The sequence below is a fragment of the Harmonia axyridis genome, chromosome 6, assembly GCF_914767665.1.
Source record: "Harmonia axyridis chromosome 6, icHarAxyr1.1, whole genome shotgun sequence".
NCBI classification, from domain to species: domain Eukaryota; kingdom Metazoa; phylum Arthropoda; class Insecta; order Coleoptera; family Coccinellidae; genus Harmonia; species Harmonia axyridis.
The window spans coordinates 9,539,843-9,559,983 of NC_059506.1; the positions used below are offsets into that span (position 1 = coordinate 9,539,843).

The window sequence follows — 20,141 nt, forward strand, 5'->3', positions numbered from 1 at the left end:
TTTATCTGTCAATTCATCAATTTGCCTTAAAGAAATCAGTTCTGCCAACCAACATTTTTCAATGCAAAAATCACTAAATTATATTTATGGAAATATTTCATTAATTTCGATGAAAATGCAATGAATTAGAGAAAATAATGTATAAAACTCGTACAGAAGGCTCATTCTACCACTCGTTCATTCCAAAACTCGCCACTTCGTGGCTCGTTTTTGAATTTTGAACTCGTGGAAGAATATCAATGCCTTCTGCACTTGTATTATAAATAACTATTGTAGTTTTGGAAATGTGATCCATAGAATTTTTATGACAGTTATAATTTGGAATCAAGATCTCCTAGAGATATTAAATGGTACCTATACTTTTAGTACTTTGGAGTACCAACCTTCCAAATAAGAAGTAGAAATAAGTAAACTTCTTATATTCAAAAAGTTTTTAATTTTTTAAATATAATGTGGAATATTTAATCTGAAAAAGAATTTTAATTGCCAGGATGAATACACCCAACATATCGTTGCCAACAAAATAACTCAAAAAAAGGCATTTTGAGTTATATCAGCCTACCACTTGAAAACTGATTACTGAGCATGCCAGGTGGTTCTTAAAATTTGAAACTCTGTGGTACTCAGAATAAGAGAGATAGACCAAACATATGTTATATATTCGAAGTCAGGGGAAAAAGAGCTAGTCAAATATAAAAAAATATACAGGGTGTTCCATTTGAAAAAATGAAGTTGCAATCAATATGTTGCCCACCCTGTATATATTTCGTTTTGTGATATCAATTCAAAAAACACTAGTAGATTTCGTGAAACTTTACTTTTGTAGAAAACTTTTTTTTGTACCTCTTTCAGTAACAAAGTTGAAGGGGGGTCATATTATGGTGAAAAACCCGGTACAGTTCATTCTCATCGAAAGCAATTCCTATATAAAATGAAGCATTTGATTTGATCATTATTGTTTCAATATTTCTGAAGCCATCCATATAAAAATATGGAAATGAATTGAAGAATGTTATGACTTTGTATTCCACCAATGCTTTTTTTTAACATTTCATCCACTTCTGCCTGAAAAATCTTAGTTTTCTCCGCCGAAAGTCTATTAGGACAAACGGCTACGGATATGTTGTCTCCTATATCGATGACGTGCTATGTAGCCGTCGTGGGTTGATTCGATTCAGAAAATACATCCTGGTGAGTGTGGACCAGTTCATTTAAATCTTTCTCGTTCCTGTGGATTTAGGGCAGATACTTCCTCTGGGCGGAGATCGATCTCCAGAATATTTAGGTCCATAGTCTGATCCCATAGTTAAGAGAATTCTACGCAATGCATTCTCCACATTTTCTCTTGGTTGGCGACGCTCAATGGAGGTGTGTCGAATGTGGGGCCATAGTGGATATCCTCATCCAAGTGAGATAGTATGGGAGGTTCTCTCATTTCTCTGAGAATTCGATTTCATTCAGGATCTTCTTGAATCTGGATCCTTGCTGAGGGGATCCGGCCTGTGCTTTTAGATGACTGTATAGGTGAGCCATCTCAGGTGATGAGGGCTTCCACAAGAATAATTCTCTTGAAGAATCGTTGGTGAAGCTGATGGCTTGCTACACTCGTCTTAGCTTCAGTATCAAAAAATTCTAGTCCATGTTCGCCATGGATTGAGATACATAGACTAACTCTGGGTCTGGATGTCATCGTTTCAGCTTGCGAAAGTTGGAATGCACAAAACGTGAGTTTTGGAGGCTATTTGGATTTGTAGCAGGCCAGCAATTAAATTGATTCTCTTTGACCTGGGGGTTTGACGTCTTTTGATAACATATTTTTCTTTTTCCGGCACACTTCTTTCGTGTGTCCTATATTTCGATAGAAGTTACACCTTGGTCGTTGAGGCTTCTATAGTGTTTCAGTTTGCAGCTCTGGTATTCGGGATGACGCCTGCTCTTGCATTATTATTATTATTATTTATTCAAAATAAGAGAGGAGGCAGAAGCCTATATATCTCAGGTACAAATAAATTCAAAGAAATACATTGCTAGTGAGAGAAGGCAGGAAAAAAAAACAAACAAATTAACATTGAAAAACACGATACAGTTCCAATGATGATCAAGACGGTTTTTGAAAGCGTTTATTGACGGGGCGCATACAACTTCACTAGACAATGCGTTCCAAGCGTGGAATACACGATTAGAGAAAAAATGCTCTCGAACGGTATACTTGAAATGTTCGCGGTAGAGCTTAAGATGATGACCACGCCGTCCCGCACGATCCCGCACAAACAATTCACTCATATCACAACCGAAAAGCCCTTGGAGGGCGTGATATGTCACGGTGAGATCGCCTCGTGCACGACGGTCAGAAAAAGGTGGCAGACCAAACAAACTGAGCCTCTCCTCGTACGTTGGACGCATGATACCGAATGGAATCCTGGTAGCCCTTCGCTGAATAGACTCCAGGATTTCGCGATCTCGAACTAGCAAAGGCGCCCAGACAGGACCAGCATATTCTAGTATGGGCCGTATATAGGTTGTGTAAAGTAATTTACAGGTCTTCACTGAGCACCGAGGAAATGATCGCTTGATCAGATATATGAGTCTATTAGCTTTGCTCACTATATAATCAATATGTTGAGACCAAGTGAGGTCGTCAGAAACCACAACACCAAGATCGCTTTGGGAACTGGTAACTCGCACCAATTGCCCATTAATGAAGTACTGGTGACCAGGGTTTCCTCTCCCCAAGTGCATAATAGCGCATTTTCAATATTTAAAGGCAAGATCTACATTTTCTACCATTCGAATATGCGATCCAAATCCTGCTGCAAGTCAACACTTGAAGAGACATCAGCGAAGATCTCAATGTCATCGGCGTACGAAGAGTGACGGCAGACCAAGCTCGTTGGAAAATTAGCCACGTGAGCCAGGAATACGATTGGACCGAGGACAGATTCCTGAGGCACGCCACTGCCAACTACGAAACTACGGGAAGTAACGTCAGCCACCCTCACCTGAAACTGGCGATCCTGCAGAAAAGATTCAATCCATCGTAGGAGTCCACCCCTGACACCAAAATGTTCGAGCTTGTGGAGAAGTCTTCTATGAGGCACACGATCGAATGCACGCGAGAAATCCAACATCCATCGGAATATTTCGATCTAGTAATTTAGTCCATTCATCAATACACCTCAGCAAGGCGGTTATGACTGACCTCCTTGAGAGAAAACCATGCTGATCGCCAGGAATAATGTTGTTTTGCTCAAAGAACGATAATAGCCTCGAACTGACCAACCGCTCGGCAATCCTACCATTAATAGGAAGCATAATTTGAATTATCGAGCTTGTTCCCTTTCTTATACACTGGAGTCACCCTGGCACATTTCCATACTGTAGGCAGCTTCATAGAATCAGAAGATATATTAAGTAGTCTTGAAATAGGATCAGTTAAAGACTCAGCACAGTTTTTTAGGATGCTAGCAGGAATGTTGTCAGGACCTGGTGCAGAGGTGGGGTCGAGTGACCTTAGAATGTCGTTAATTTCTGTGGGACTGTGCATGTCTGCATGTCCTCTTCAATTGCCTGCCCTGGATCAGCAAATCGTTGGAGGTTTCCATCAATCCTCGAGTTATCTTGGGTCGTGCCTTATCAATCCCAATACCATGTCTAGCTGTGTAGACTCCTTCGTGGCTACTTCTGGGATTTCAGCCAGAAGAGCTCGTTTTTTGCAGATAAATTCATCTAGAGGCTCCTGATCTGCTCTTGTAGATATTGAAATACCTCTAGATAAATCTTGTATGCTGGTCTTTCAGAGGCAAAAGTTTTCCTAAGTAAGTCCAGCTCCTCTTCCCAGGAAGTTACCTCCTAGCTGCAGGGCATTCCTTTCATATATTTGAAGAGACTCACCTGGTTCAGAAACTCAGCTACCTTAGATGCATCATTTTTCCCATTGAATCGGGCTGTACATGAGGAACGTTATGTGATGTAGTTTGTACAGAACGTAACGGTTGTTCGAACTGTTCGAGTGTGAGCTGCACTGTTTCTGCCATTCTTAGTCTTTCAGTTCTGCGCACTGGAATCGTACACCCATACATTGTCTCTTTCGCGAATACTATATGTTAGCGATTTCACTTTTTGTTCAGTCAAACTCCCGGCCTTTTACGTTGGGCGCCACAGGTAAGGAGTGGTTTTATATAGACGAATTGTCACTTTCAATCTTCTATTTACATCCCTACAATTATACAAGTTATACAACTTACATGAAATCTTCGAGTTTATTCGCGCACTAGTGGAGTATGCGCGACATAGCGGCACTTTTTATATATTTTCACGTACGTTCGTTCGGGAATTGGAAATCTACCAGGTTGCTCCGCAACGGGGGCGATCGGTTTGGACCAGTGGATAGTGGAGTTGTTTTAAGTATTCTCTGTCTATCAGGCTTGTTCCACACAGGAAGCGGGTTGGTGTCAAGCTGAAAGCTTGTGGAACTCTGATCTCTTAGAACAGGGTACCTTCTTTTTTGAAGGGTTCAGGGGGTTGATGTTGTTGCCGTTCGCGCAACTAGCGACGCGCCCTCTATAAAATTGTCGCTGGAACATCCACTTGGGGCGACCTCCTACCCTGCGGAGCGCCAGTGAACCATTTCCGGGGTATTCGCCTTACAATAGAAATTATACCAACATTTGGCGAAAAACAAAGAATTGCATATAAAAAAATCATGAGTCGATGTCGATGCCTCTGAGTGGACGTATCATTAATGCTCATGAGTGAGTGAGAAATAGAGAGTTGTGCAGAATAGTGTATTTTAAAACAGTGTCATATAAAACTAGAATCAGAAACAGTTACGAATCACTTAGTAATTCTGATCAAGAAATGGATATTGCCGTGACGATAGATGATGAAACAACAAATAAGAATTGAAAAATTCAAAAGCCAAAACGGAGAGAACCGAGATCTGTTGAAGAAATATTACAATGGCAGAAGGAAGAAGATAAATGAGATTCAACAAATTACAGAACGAATCAAGATATCTTTAATCTGATCATAGATATCTTGATTCGTTCTCGACTGTTTTAAATATTTCGCTATATATCGGTTTCCTATTATCTGCTTAATGATATCTAATTATTTCGACAAAAGAGATAGGGGTTTGACATTTTCAAGAAATTCCAAAGCTTTTTTTCAGTAATTTTTAGGTATCATATGATATTCAAAACAGATCTTAGATATGGCGAAATATTTTTTAAGGAAAACCTATTATCTGCTCAATGATATCTAATTATTTCGAAAAAAGAGATAGGGGTCTTTGAAGATTTTTTCTCCAGTTAAGATTTTGGGTATTTTTATGAGAAACCAATTCAAAGCTTCATGAAGAAAACTGTTTAGCAGATTCATAAAAAATCAAACAACATTGAAATAAATATCAAATACAAACTTAATACTGAATATTTCCGTAATCACAGATCATATCGCGTAGAGATTTTTCCTTCTAAAACAAAACCGTTAGATTTGAGATTTAGATTGTTGATATAAATTTAAAGTTGGCCACATCATCAGCATAGAAAATTCAAGAAGAATAGCGGAAAACATTCTTCAAAACCAATGACAGAACATGCATGTATATGAAGAAGAACCATCTGAAGCATCTTGCAAAATTCTGTCTTGAAAACGTAACCAGAACCACAGAAAATTGAAACAAATTTTTCCTTGTGGCCACACAACAAACTTTGTTGGCAGTTCAATGGTTTGATATGAAATCATAATTTCAATCCCTGATCAAATTTTGTTGCAAGTCACTTCGGAACCATACCAGGTGTCCCAAGTTATCGTATACAGACATTATCTAGCTTATTTGATAAGATAATAAAAAATTGCTCTGTATAACATCAAAGCACCTTCCCAATGATGAATAAAAAACGTTCGTACATTCCACAGCCCTTGGTAGCTGTCCTCACTTTTCATTTTCAAATGACACCCCCTTGTATGTTGTATGTGGAAATTGCGTGTCATTCTATTGGGAATACAACGATAGCACATACTTTTTTAAAGTTTTTTAACAACTAAAACATTAACATTTTGTGAAGTATGAATTGCAACCGAAATACCTACAATGCAATTCGAACAACTTAGAAACATTTGAAGCAAGTTTTTTGTTATAAAAACATCGTTCGGCGAGTCTTTTTCGCTCCTAATTACGAGGTGCGTCCTCTCCTAGGGGTTTGGTGTTTCGTCATGAGATCGCTGGTTGACTCTTCAGTTGGGCTATCCAGCGATCTCTGCCTAAAACACACCCTCTCACGCCATCATGGAGAGTGTCCTCCCTACTTCATCCTCACCATTTTTAGTACTATAAAAATGTTAATTCAATGACTAGAAAAAAAGAACATTTCTTTTATCCCTACCATAATTTGACTATGACAGAAAAATCTCCTCTTTATCTTGGAATAAAATTAATGAACGCTCTTCCTAATAGAATAAATGTAATTAAGGATGTAAACATTTTTAAGAAAACCCTGTATGAATTTATTATGAAATTGGAACCATATTCATAGTCTGAATTTTTTTCTTTGTGCAGATCAACAATTATTTGACGAATTTCAATATAATTGTATCACAATAACTCTCGAATTGAATAAATATCTATCTATCATGTCACTTTTTCCATCTATTTAGTTCTTTGAAAGAGATATTTCCTCTTATCTGTCATTCTTATTTTGATTTGTAGTATCTTTCTTAGTTTTTCATTTTCGTGCTCTTCCAGCGTCTCTTTTGTCTTTTTTCTTTGTTTGTTGACTATTTCCTCAATAGTTTCAATTTTCAGTTGTTCTCTGATTTGTTAGTTGGTTATATACCATGGGGCGTCAACCGCTGTTCTGATTACTGAATTTAGCGTACTTTGCAACTGATCCTTATTATTGTCTTTCGTATTGTACCAGGTAAATCCTGCATGCGTAATGCTTGGTATTAGCACTATTTTTATTATCTTTAGCTTGCTTTCTAAAGAAATGTTACTTTTATGGTTGAGCAGCGGGTACATTCTCCCGTCCAATTGCCTTGCCCTTTTTCTGTTTTCTTCTATCTGTTAAAATTCATTCTTTCATCTAGTATTACTTACTACTACTTTGCTTCCTTTTTGCATTCTATCGTCTGGTTTCCTATTTTGACATTTTTTGTTTTTTCTTTCTTTACTGTTGTTCCTCCGAAGTAGATTGCAACTGTTTTCGATGTATTCACTTTGAATCTCCATTTTTTGAAGCATTCCATCAGTTTATCTAGGTCTATCTGTAACTGCCTAGTGATTGTTTTCCGTATTCTACTGTGATAGTATATGGCAGTGTCATCTGCAAACTGGGCTATCTTGCATCTATTCGTTTTCGGTATGTCTGCCATGTATAAGTTGAACAGCAGCGGTCCTATCACCGATCTTTGGGGAACTATGGCTTCTATTTCTCTAATCGTTGACCTGGTACTATCGATATTTAACCTAAATTTTCTATTTTCCAGGTACGATTGTATCAATCTCGTGACGACCTCCTTGGGTTTCCATGAATGAGTAGAGAACAAAAGATCTACATGGTAGCAGTTCCCGAAAGGCTAACCGAGCCACAACTACCCCAGTTCAAATGATGATAATAATAATAATTAATCTCGTAAGTTTGATTGGAAATTTCATCAGACCCCGATACCACATTTTGTCAAATTCCTTTTTCTATATCCAAGAAAATTGCAACGGTATCTGTAGAGAGGTTCATTCGCTCCTTAAAAATTGTCCGTTAGTCGTACCAGTTGATGAATCGTTGAATGATCTTCACGAAACCGAACCTGATGATCCGGAATTATTTTCTTTTCTTCTACGAAATCTGTCAGTCTTCTGTGGATTAATTTCTCTACCACATTACTTATTGCCGATAATAGGCTTATGGGTCGATAATTCGTTGTGTCTTTTTTGTCTTTTCCTTTCTTCCAAATCAATATTCTATCCGTCGTTTTTCATTTGTTTGGATAATATCCTGTTTTTAGAATGAATCTGGCTATTTCAACGATTTCATCTCCAGCTTCTCCAGGTAAGTTTTCAATTGCTTGATTGAGTAATCCGTCTATTCCGGGTGCTTTTCTATTTTTTAATGTTTTGATAACTTCTTCAATTTCTTCTATAGTCACTTCTGTTGAATCTCCTTCCATTTCATTTTGATCTTCGTCTGTTATATTTCCGTATATTTCGACTGATTGCTTGAATTGCTCGTCGTTGATTTTTGGATTCGGCTTAAATTGATGTTCCAGAGATTCTACAAACATTTTTGCCTTTTCTTCATTTGTGAAAGCTACTTGATTTCCCTTCTTCAATGCTGGTATCTTCGCTTACGGTTTTCTTCCAGTTAGTGCTGTCGTCATTTTCCACAGTGATTGGTCTTCCGTATCTAGTTCTTTTAACTTCTTGTCCCAGTCTTCGTTGAACACTTGTCTGACTCTGTTTTTCACATCGTTCATCAGTTTATCCAGTATAGTTTTGTCACCGGGATTAAATGTGCGTATATACTGTTTCTTCGACATCTCCTTTTCCTCCAACAAAATTCTCACGTCTAGAGGAAGCAGTTTCTTCTTTGTTATATTTTTAATCTTGGTGGACTGTACTTCAGCTTCGAATATTCTTTTTTTAAATCCTCGATTGTTTCGTATAGCTGTTCTTTGTTTTCTATCTTCACACGTTTCGTTTGAATTATTTCTTTGGATTTTGCCCAATTAATTGATTTTCGGTCCGTGGGTAGTCTGTCTGTTCCGATTTCTAATTTCAAGAACACTGGGTTGTGATCCGATGAGAGATTCAACTTGGTTTCTATTTCATAATTCGCTGTTACATTTTTCAATTATGCTATGTGCAGTACGTTCATCGTACCTGTGGTTTTGTGAATATGAGTGGGATCTTCTGCTCCTAATACATTTATCTGCTATTGCTCTCAGTTGAGTTCTTTAGGGATTTGTCTTCCTGCTATTCGAATCAGGATGCTTCGTATTTAGGTCTCCCGCAATTATTGTAGGTTTTTATTTCGGAAGAAGTTTTTTTATATCGACTTCTTCTAACCCATTATTTGGGGAATGGTACTCGAAGTAAATGTTCATTTCACCTGCTTTCGTTTTTACATTTACCCCTTTTTCTTCAATATTTGCACTTAGAACTTCTGGTGATGTACAATTCCTCTTTGCACTAAGATGGCTGTACCTCCTCCTCTACCTTGTTCTCTGTCTTTTCTATATACTCCATAATTTCTTATTTTTAATTTTTTAGTTGGCTTCGAATAGGTTTCAACCAAGAGAAGTATATCAATTTTATTTTCTTCCAAGAAAAGAGTAATTCCAGTCTTTTTTGGCAGACTGAATTTGCGTTCCAGAACGCAATTGTAAGGCTTTTATTATCAATTCATTTCTTCTCGAAGAGCTAATCAATTTTTCCTGCTCTTTTCAGAAGGCGAGATTTTGCTTCATTGTCGCATTGGTAGCGCAAAACTGTTGAGTCATTCTTCCTAGAATGGCTGCTAGATTGTCATCCTTTTTAAAAGTTTTTTTCCCTTCTTAAGGTTGATTTCTGGGATTTCTCCTTCATCCTTTTTAGCTTCTTCCTTTTTGGCATCCATACTTTTTCTGTTTTTCATTATTTTGGTCCACGCATTTTCTTTAGGTAGTGGAGCATCTTCGTATTTGGGTTTTTGAATATTAGGGTTGTTAGGATTTTTGGTGCATCTGATAAATGTCCAAAGATGGTCTCCTCCACAATTCACACATTTCGGCTGTGTTGTGATTGGTTTGGGGCACTACGCTGTCACGTGTCCTTCTCCGCACTTCATGTTTTTGTAGGCTGCAAAATTTCTGCGATTGTCCATATAGTTGGCATCGGTAGCACTGGATAACTTCCGACCTTACCCTCAGACTCTCCACTTGGATTGAAATTCCGCAGCATTCTTTCATCCTAGTTATTTTCGTAAGAGGGTAACCCTGATTGGCTAGTTCAATCTGTATTTCTTCCTCGGTGGATTCTAATATGACTCCACGGAGAACAACTTAATTTCTTTTCACTTTTCAATCCGAACGTGTGAAATTATTCATCTACTTCTTTTGATATTTTATATAGTGCCCTGTAGTCATCTTCGCTTTTGGGTTCGATTTTAACCTCTTTCGCTACTAGTTTCACTTTTTTACACTTCACTTGTTTTTTTCTTGATCTCCTTTTTACTTAATTCCATCTGCTTTTATTTCTTAGAATTAACTGTGCGATTCTTTCACTCTTCATATTTTTTATTGTTTTCCCATTTTCATTAATGTTTTTGGATTTTGCCTCTTTCTGGGTGTCGTTTTCTTTATTTACCTTCTCTTTTGTATCCATCTTCGTTTCTTCCGTGGTAATTTCCTTATCGTCGTCAATTTCCATCTCATCCTCACTAAGTATTTTCAATGAGTTCGACGTTTTCTTCTTGGGATCTTTGGGGAGCAAATAATTGCCCAAGGCCACAAAATCTTAAATGGTTTTATTCATTTCAGATAACTCCAACTCTCCAACAACACACTACAGTACTGAAAACTGAAAAGTACAAAAAAACTCTCTCTCTCTCACTTTGCACAACCTTCACTGTTCACTCTACAACGACTCCTTTAAATCCGCCCGGGCGGAAGTAGTGTGACGCGAAAACCTGTAGCGTCATCTGTAAGCAGACAGAGTCACAACAATCGGTTTAAGAAATTCATCTACTTCTCAAATGTGAAATTTGTACGAACATGAGTGGAGGCATTTCATTTTCATTAGGATAATTGAATAACGCAAAAGAAGTCACAAAATATTAATGTTTTTGTTGTTATTACTGAAAAATACCAAGTATGTTCTATCGTTGTATTCCAAATAGAATGACAAACAATTTTCACTGACAATATACAGGGGGTGCCATTTGAAAATAAAAAGTGAGGGGTAGCTACCACAGGGCTGTCAAATGTAGGAACCTTTCCAATACATCATTGGAAACGTACTTTGATGTTATTCAAGGCAATTTTTTTATTTTTTATGATCTTGTCAAATAAACTAGATAATATACGATAACTTGGGACAAGAATAACTTTTTGAAGCTTCGTGAAAAATTTTGTGTTGATAGCGAAACCAAAACCCTATAAAATTGAAGAAAAAATCAAGCAATATATCCGTAATCTCAAAACATATGAAGTCGAAATTGCGGTACTTTATATTATACAACAATTTTAAACTATACATTTGTGCAAAATTTTGAGCTGATCACATCATCAGAACCATAAAAAATTAAAGTAAAATATTGAAAAGAAATACCCAAATTATTAATTTATTGATTCAATGATTCGTTCGTGTTGATATTTCGTGTGTTTATATTATGGAATAACCATTTCAAATTTCATGCAGAATTTTCGTGTTTATATCGTCTTCGAACCATTGAAAACTCAAGTGAAATAGCGAAAAAAGTTATCTAACCATTCCAAGGTATGTAGTAATAACATATCTGACCGACTGAGATTTTGCAAATTAATATTTCGTGTTGAGCGCGTTATAAGAATGATAAAAATAGAAAATTTGACCATGATATCGAAAAAAGATAAGTGCACTGACGTGAAGTCAGGAACTTTCAAAAGCTCCACAAGAGTGCAATTGTCGCATTAATAAACGATCGCTCCTGACTTCACGTAAATTCATTTTTATAATAAGTAATGAAAAGAATCACCTACCTCTTTCTGTATTTCCTAATTCTATAATGACTAAAATTAAAACACATATTAAAACTATTGTCCTAAGTTTACAGCAAGGCCGCGGTATCTGAAACAAAAGAAAGAAATGTTATTTCATACCAATGTTAGTTTTTTCAAAGAGATATCAGTTACAGATATAAGGCAAGATTGAGACTGAGGTGAAAATGTGTATATTGAATACAGATGACAAAATACCTATTATGCACTTTGGATTTAAATACATTTTTCATTGCAGTTTGTTTCCACTTTTTACCTAATATATTTAGTTCAAATTGTGTATCTATTGTCCATATATATTTCTGTGGGGAATACATATTTTTTTAATAGTGCATGATTAATTTTATTGTCCTGTAATAATATTTGGCAAATAAAATTATTCTTATACATCAAACAAAATTTTTTCTGTGACAACAAGTCATAAATAATATCACTCCATTTTGATTGCTGGTTCTTGTTTTGGTTGGGAAGTTATTTTGAACCATTTCATTTCGAGGAAGAATTGGCAAGAAGCAAATATTTACAGCAAACTTTTATATTTTACTGTTATTTAGCAAGACATTCATTTCAGTGGTCGAAAGTGTATAACGAAACACAATACCTTTTGAGCTAGAATTCTTCCGTTCTGTATTAAAGCGACGACCTAGAAGTGTAGGTTTATTGCGATATTCTGTTGGGTAAATATGAAGAACCTCCAACTGAAAAACAACTGTGTAAGACTTCATGAAGTATTAGTGACAAATCGTACATGACTCGAATATTAGTGAGTTTAAATGTGTAATTACTTCAAGGACTTACGTTATCGGAATAAGTGAAAGTATATTCGTTTACCCATTTGCAACAACTATGATCGTGGTTATATGTATTTTCATAACTTCAATACGTTGTGGCCAAACCATAGATTATACATTAGATATGAGCAGATACTAACGAGAACTTTCATTAAAAAATGATATTGGACAATTGTTTATCATCATGTTTTGATATCATTCGACAAGTTGATATAAAATTTCATCACAGGAAACAATTGGAACTGAAAAATATTGCAATCATGAAAAATCTCAATAGAATGTTCCGTGCAAAAGCGTCATGATAATTAGCGAGATTATGAATTTTTCAGTATCATAGTCTTGCTTAGTTTTATCGCATTTCAATTCATTATCTGTTCTTGGTTGTTCATTCTTACTTCGGGGACAAAATTTATTTTCATGCGTTCAAAAGTATAATAAATACATTAACCAGATAAGTAATATCTTTTGATATACAGGGTGGCCATTTGAAAACGAAACAGACGAGATTACAGACGAAATAAAGTTTTTCGATAGAAATGCTCGGACAGGTCGATTTCTGTTTCGAGGGGGACAACTTAAGATGTAGGTTACGGACGCATAGCGCTTCAACCCTTGCAACTACAACCCTCACCCCCAAATTTTGAATAGGGAAGATGCGGTGAGTGATACCTCATTTGGAAGGTATTTTTATACTGATTTCAGCACAGTAATTGTTTTTGCATTTTATGCATTACTTCTCGAAATATTTTTAACTAAGGGTTTGAAAATGAAGTGGTGTTTTCATGGCACTTGTAGTGTTTTGTGAAAAATCGACATTTTGAGCTTCAAAACAACCATGACTGTGGCTTCCTTCCTAACTAACTAACGCATGAATATTTCGAGAACTAATGCATAAAATGAAAAAACAATTACTGTGCTGAAATCAGTATAAAAATACCTTTAAATTGAGGTATCACTCACCCCATCTTCCTTATTCAAAAATTGGAGGTGGGGGTTGTAGCAGCAAGGGTTGAAGCGCTATGCGTCCGTAACCTACATCTTAAGTTGTCCCCCTCGAAACAGAAATCGACCTGTCCGAGCATTTCTATCGAAAAACTTTATTTCGTCTGTAATCTCGTCTGTTTCGTTTTCAAATGGCCACCCTGTATATATACACTTGGAAATAGTACTTTTCCTTTTCCTTCATTCAAAACTATGACCAAAAGAGTGTTATGAATTGTCCCACAAAATGAGCAGTATTCATCTGAATTTATTGTATCGCTGGTTATTCAATTGAATTCAATTTTTTGCGTCGGAAATTTGTCTAGGATTTGTGCTGGTCATTTTATCTTGTGCTGACTTGTGAATAACTTCATTTAAGAATATCATTGTTTTTGCACGTTAGTAATAAGAACTGACCGTTCTTTCATTCCGTAACAATGTCTGTAATTTTCGACTTTTGAGCCAGGAATGGTCACAAGCCATAAGGTTGGACTCACTGATCCATCCTCAAATTCGATTCTGTCTGTCCGGGTGTACACACAAAAAGTTATTAAAGGAAGGACCTAGAAACTTTTCTGGCTACGTTTGAATCTCGAATTCCACGGTTAAGTTCGTTAATGGACAGAATTACAATAAGGGTTCCGTAAATAAGGCCATTCGAATTTTGTGCTCCTGCTAATTTGATCGAGATGAGAATTTGAATTCAGATGGAACGTAAATTCAAAGCCTCGTGTTTGCTGATCGCATAACGACAGCCACAGAAAATACAAGAAGAATATAGCAAAAAAAATTGGCGGACAAAACTGACGGAGTTCGGATTAAGTTCATATCGAATAATAATTGCATCCTCCTCACAAAATTTCGTGCTGATCATAACGACCGTTCATTTAAATTCGTAGTCAAGAGTGCTGTGGAGAAATTAGAGTTGATTTTCTGTGATTACAAGTAGCTGTTAGCTTATACCTAAGATGTCTAAAAAAATGGTGTATGCACTCGTCAATTTTTTAATGGAATGACATTCGACCAAATTGAAAATATTAATGATTAAAAAGTAAAATAACTTATTTCCGCTTTATATATTTATTTTCACAACAATTGTTTCATCATGATAACATGACTTCGTCAGGTGAGCATGGTAACTAACTACATATTTCGGATACAGTTCTTTAAATAGTTGAAAAAAATATGGTGTGAAATATAATAAAATCCTGGAAATTCTTGGGTTTCAAAACAGGTTGAGTAAGGGTGATTTATTTAGGTCCGTTTGGTCGTTGAGGAGAATCTGTTTTTTATGGTACCTATTTATCTCCATTGCTTCAAGGAAATTCAATTTTAGGGTCTTATTTTCTACGTGCAAAATTTCGAAATTGTTGTCGAAATCATGCCCGGTCTCTAACAGATGTTCTGCATATGTTGAATTACAAGTTCCGCTAACGTATGCTTTCTGATGTTCTCCTATCCTAGTCCTAAATGATCTTCCTGTTTGACCAATGTATACATATGGGCAAGTACCACAATTCAACTTATAGACTCCAGACTTTCTATCTTTAGCGACTTTATCTTTATTGTTTTTTATTAAATTTCCTAATGAGTTTCTAGTTTTAAATGAAATATGGTAATTATTATTTTTCTTTAGGTATCTTGCTATTTTTTTAGATTTATGTCCAATGTATGAAAGGGAAATATATTTATTATCTTGTGGAATTGTTTGACGAAACAATTGTTGTGAAAATAAATATATAAAGCGGAAATAAGTTATTTTACTTTTCAATCATCAAGATGAATTTCCGACAAGTAAAGACTGAGACAATCAAACACTTGAAAATATTAGTTTCATTTCATGGCGGCGCCGCAATGTCATACTTTTCATTTAAACCTTTTTGCTTTGATTTTGACAGAATACACTAATTAAAATCTGATCCTAGCCAATCAGAAGCTGAACTAATATTCTCAAATTTGGCAAAACAAAATCTACTCAATCAGTTCATACACCAGATTTTTAGACATCTTACTTGTACCATAAATAATTCCCAGATTTGAAGTATGTAAACGAATGTCAGAGATTTGGTACACACTGAGGGCCAATTGCACCATTCAAAAAATAAACACTGTTTACGTTATCAATTTCCAGTACTAACAGATGTCTATAATTTCCACTAATTGCACCGTTTGATGATTATCGTTTTTAGCTAAACAGAAAATATGTTGGCAACATTGCAAAATATTCACAGTTATTATAGAAAAATCAGGAATTTCAATTTTCTAGTATAATGTTCTCTGTTCTTATGGTGACAAAGTTAATATAAATTACCAATTATTATTATGAATGGTCATTGAATTTCACGATCTGAATCTGAATCCATATTTCAATTTTGATTTTTCTCACAAAACCAAACACAGAAACACACAATGTGACACAATCATATTATGTCCATAGAGGAATTATGTTTATGGTTATGTAATAAGTCATATGTTTCGACGTTTTGAGTTGCGCAGAACCATAGACCTAATATTAAATTGATATGAGGTCTATGCGCAGAACCTTGTTCGAAACTAATCGGGAAAATAAACGTCCAAATTTTCCTGTTCAGTGTAATCGGAGATTAGGCCACCTTAAACGTCGTTTAAAACATGGTGCAAGAGAAATCATATAGTAATCAATGTTTAAATTTTAAATCATTGTTTAGGCAAATGGTGCAACTGGCCATATGCGCTACTTGTAATCACAGAAAATCAACTCAATTTTCTTCACTGCACTCTTGACCATGAATTTAAATGAACGCACGTTATAATAAAAACCATAGATCTAAACTGAACTGAATATTTCCGAAATTATAATGTCGAATGGGCTGACATTTTGTTTGTGTAGTGCAAAATTTTGTGTGGATAGTCAACCATAACCTTAGAAGAATCGAAAATTTCGCAAATAAAAGTACCTTATATTTCCGAGACAACAAACCCGAGGGTATTCGAAATGTGGTTCTTCATTTCAAATAACTATTTCAAACTCCATGAGCTGCTCACATCATCAGAACCATAAAATATTCAAGAAAAATATTGAAACAGAAATACCAAATAAGAAATATTTCTGTAATTACAGAGTGAATCGTTTTGAGATTATGCCTGTAAAATTCCATAGAAGGTAAGAAAGTTATTTCTTGAATGAGTTCAAAACTTTTGTGCGATCTCGAGTCTTTCATTTCACTCTGTATACATCTGAATGTGAGGTAGATATATCAAATCCACACCAAAATCTGATGAAAGGCTAAACAAAAAACATACCAAACCGAATATGTAGGTTAACTACAAAATGGATTGTTAATTGTAATAGCAAATAATATCCATAATAATGAATATGGAAATGTTTACCCATCCATAAAAATTGATTACTGAACCTTTCTTTTCGCCGTCTCAATTTATTATTAATGGAAGATTGAAGAATCAATTTGAATCTTTAATAGCTTTCGAATATCGCAAATAAAAACCTCAAATTCGTATTACTTATTCAAAAATATAAATTTCACTCCACTCATTTTGGGTGGTATATCGATAACACTTAAGAAAGTAGAAGATATGGAAATCCATCAGGTTGGAAATAATCGTTGATGATAATGACCTCTGGAGTACAAGTGAAGGGAATAAAGGAACATGAAAGCATCTTTCGATGGATGTGGACATTACACCTTACGGAAAGCAATATTAATAACAAATCGAGTAGGTAATTCACGCGGTTTCACTTGAAAGACGGAATCGTATGGAGATTTCCACATAATGCCAGGTGATTATCGGATGTAATTGAAGAGCAATGGAACTTCGGCATCTTCATGAATATTAATGATCGTTTTCTATATTTAAAATCAATTTCGGCCTTCACTCGAGATTGGATGTAGCCAAATGTTTTTTATCCGTATGAGGACAAGGATTACATTCTACTTGCAGATGCTTCATCGTTGGACCGTCATGTTTGCCGAAGTGTTTGCATTTTGTGAGTCATAAACCAATTTAGAGTCGATAGAATCACTTCGTGAACATTCAGTATCAGCTTGAATAAATTTGAAGAGTCTATTCGAGAGGTCTGTAAATCTACAAATATCCTATTCAAACTCTCGTTCTCAGACCAGAAGGGTCTATCACTTCGTGTATAATTTTCGGATTTTTGAGCCAAGGATGGTGAAAATATCTACGATATAATGGACTGTATAAAAATATATAAATATAATGAATATATAATAATTCCTGCGCTGGTTAATTGGTTTATTTGAACACTATTGAAACTAACAACAGATATAACTAAAAACGTGAGCCTGTTAACATAGACTCACGAGCACGTGTTTAACACGAAACAGTTAACGAGAAGAGATTTAACTATAGAGCTAAAACAGATAGCACTAAAAACGAAAGCCTGTTAACATAGACTTTACGAGCACGTGTTTAACACGAGACAGTTAACGACAAAGAGTCAACTATACACGAGCTAACTAGAGAGAAGAGAGTTAGAATATTCTCATGCTTCCAGAACATAGTCTTTTACCATAGAATATTACGCACAGAATTCATGAATTTATATAATGAAGAAAACTTATCTAAAATTATACCAATGAATACAAATTATGTCATTTACATTAGGAAACCTCACCAGAGGAAGAAATACAATATCGAATATAAATTAGAAATTCAATTGAATTAAATATATAAAGGAGAACTGACGCTGGCGCCATCTATGGGATTTCTCTCAAGTCTATGATTTATAAAACTGCAATTTCTCCAGATGGTCTCAAATGATGAATTTTTATTCATTCATTTATTTATTATTATTTGACTCACTCAAAACGAATCCATCTTCAAATTAGATTCTCTCCGTCTGTTCGACCAGCTCTCTGTCCGTAAATACGATTACTCTCGAGCGGAAAAATCTGTGAATCTGTGAAATTTTCAAGGCAAGATTGGATTCCGAATGCTCCGGTTAAGTTTGTTAATGGACAAATCGATTAGCGGTTCTGTTAATATGACCTTTTTTAATTACTAATTTCAAAAGTATATATTTCATCGGGATAACACTTGGATGCTGATCATGTGATGTTACCCGAACGATAGAATTTTCTATAAGAATATACAAATAATAACCTAATATTTCCATGACCACAGATCCGATCCAGATCGAGATTTTACGCGTGTTTATGAAAAAATGATTTCAATTTTCGTTCAAAATTTTGTGTTCGCCATCAGAATCATAGAATATTCTAGCAGACTATAGAAAAAATGGGGAATGCACTGATGTAACAGGGACTTTTGAGCCATTCATACACCAATTGTCCCTTGACGATTACCTATAGACTGTGTCCGTAAAGTATGGAACAGACCATTTTGAGAAATAATCCTGAAACAAGTTTTTGATTTCAATTTACCGTATTTTAAAATATCACTCTGATATAAAGGGCGAATTACTTCCGAGTAATGACGTCACTGTCATTTATTTTATAGAACACCCCCATTTTGTCTCAAATTTTGGATTATTCTAGCTGAGCTGAAGCCAAAAATGTATCACATGTTGATTCTAATTGGTACAGGGTGGACAAAAATACAATAGTTGATTGTGTGCTCATAAAGTTGCGCGTAACATTCTTTATTAGTTAAATTAACCATATAATCAAAAATACCCATCATGTGCGACAATTGGTTTGAATGTATCATCCTGAAGTTTGTTACATATTTGGATTAATAAAAATGTATAAAAATAAAAAATAATTTCTTTCATATTCTGTCTACTAGACCACAAGTACCAAACATGCTTGGAAACAGCTCATTTTTATTCATCTAAAAATGTAACAAACTACCTGATGTTACATTCGAACCAATTGCCGCACACAATAAGTATTTTTGATAATATTGTTAATTTAACTAATAAAGAATGTTACGCGTTTCTTTATGAGCACACAAAAATCTATTGTATTTTTGTCCACCCTGTACCAATTGGAATCAACATATGATAAATTTTGGAATCAGCTCAGCTGAAGTAATCGGAAAATTGAGACAAAATGGGGGTGTTCCATTTAAGAAAAATGACCGTGACGTCATTACTCGAAAGTAATTCACCCTGTATATTAGATTATTATTTTAAAATACGGTAAATTAAAATAAAAAATCGACGTGTTTCAGGATTATTTCTTAAAATGATCTGTTTAGATAAAAATGAATTTGTTCCATAATTTACGGACACAGCGTAAACAGATCTGTGGTATGTAATGGCACTATTGTGGCACGAGTTAACGAACGTTGAGAAAATCATGAATTCATGTCAGTCACGGCGACATTTTTTTCGTTTGGTTAACCGTTATTTTTGTCACTGGTTTCAAATCGACAGGAACTCTTATTCTTCTTCTTCTAAGGACGGCGACTTCCTATGGAGGTTGGTGATCCAAATGACTTTCGTTGTAAGGGAAATCGTAGCTCGAAAACCTTCCGTTAATGCCCATCCGAGTCAACTACGCAAGTTCTTCATTCAATCACCAGTTCTTCCTTCGGCCAACAGATTGTTTTCCCCTCAAATTTTCCTTCGATTATTAAATCTTAATAAAAATTACAAGTACAGAACTAATACCAGAAAATTTAAGAAAAACGGATCGTCGGAAACTTAGA

General features: G+C 35.4%; 1 protein-coding gene across 2 annotated transcripts in view; it reads right to left on the reverse strand.

Annotated features, from left to right (window-relative positions):
- The window catches only part of LOC123681944 (probable chitinase 10), a 93,460-nt gene that overhangs the window by 41,290 nt on the left and 32,029 nt on the right, over positions 1–20,141 (reverse strand). Inside the window, exons 1-2 of one of the 2 annotated variants that reach the window (XM_045620328.1) lie at positions 18,866–18,873; positions 11,716–11,803 (exon numbers count right to left, since the gene is read on the reverse strand). In XM_045620328.1, the coding sequence (XP_045476284.1) occupies positions 11,716–11,803; positions 18,866–18,868 (91 nt within the window). In that variant the 5' untranslated portion in view covers positions 18,869–18,873. Of the gene's footprint in view, positions 1–11,715; positions 11,804–18,865; positions 18,874–20,141 lie in introns of those variants that run through there. The other variant, XM_045620327.1, reaches the window with a different exon arrangement.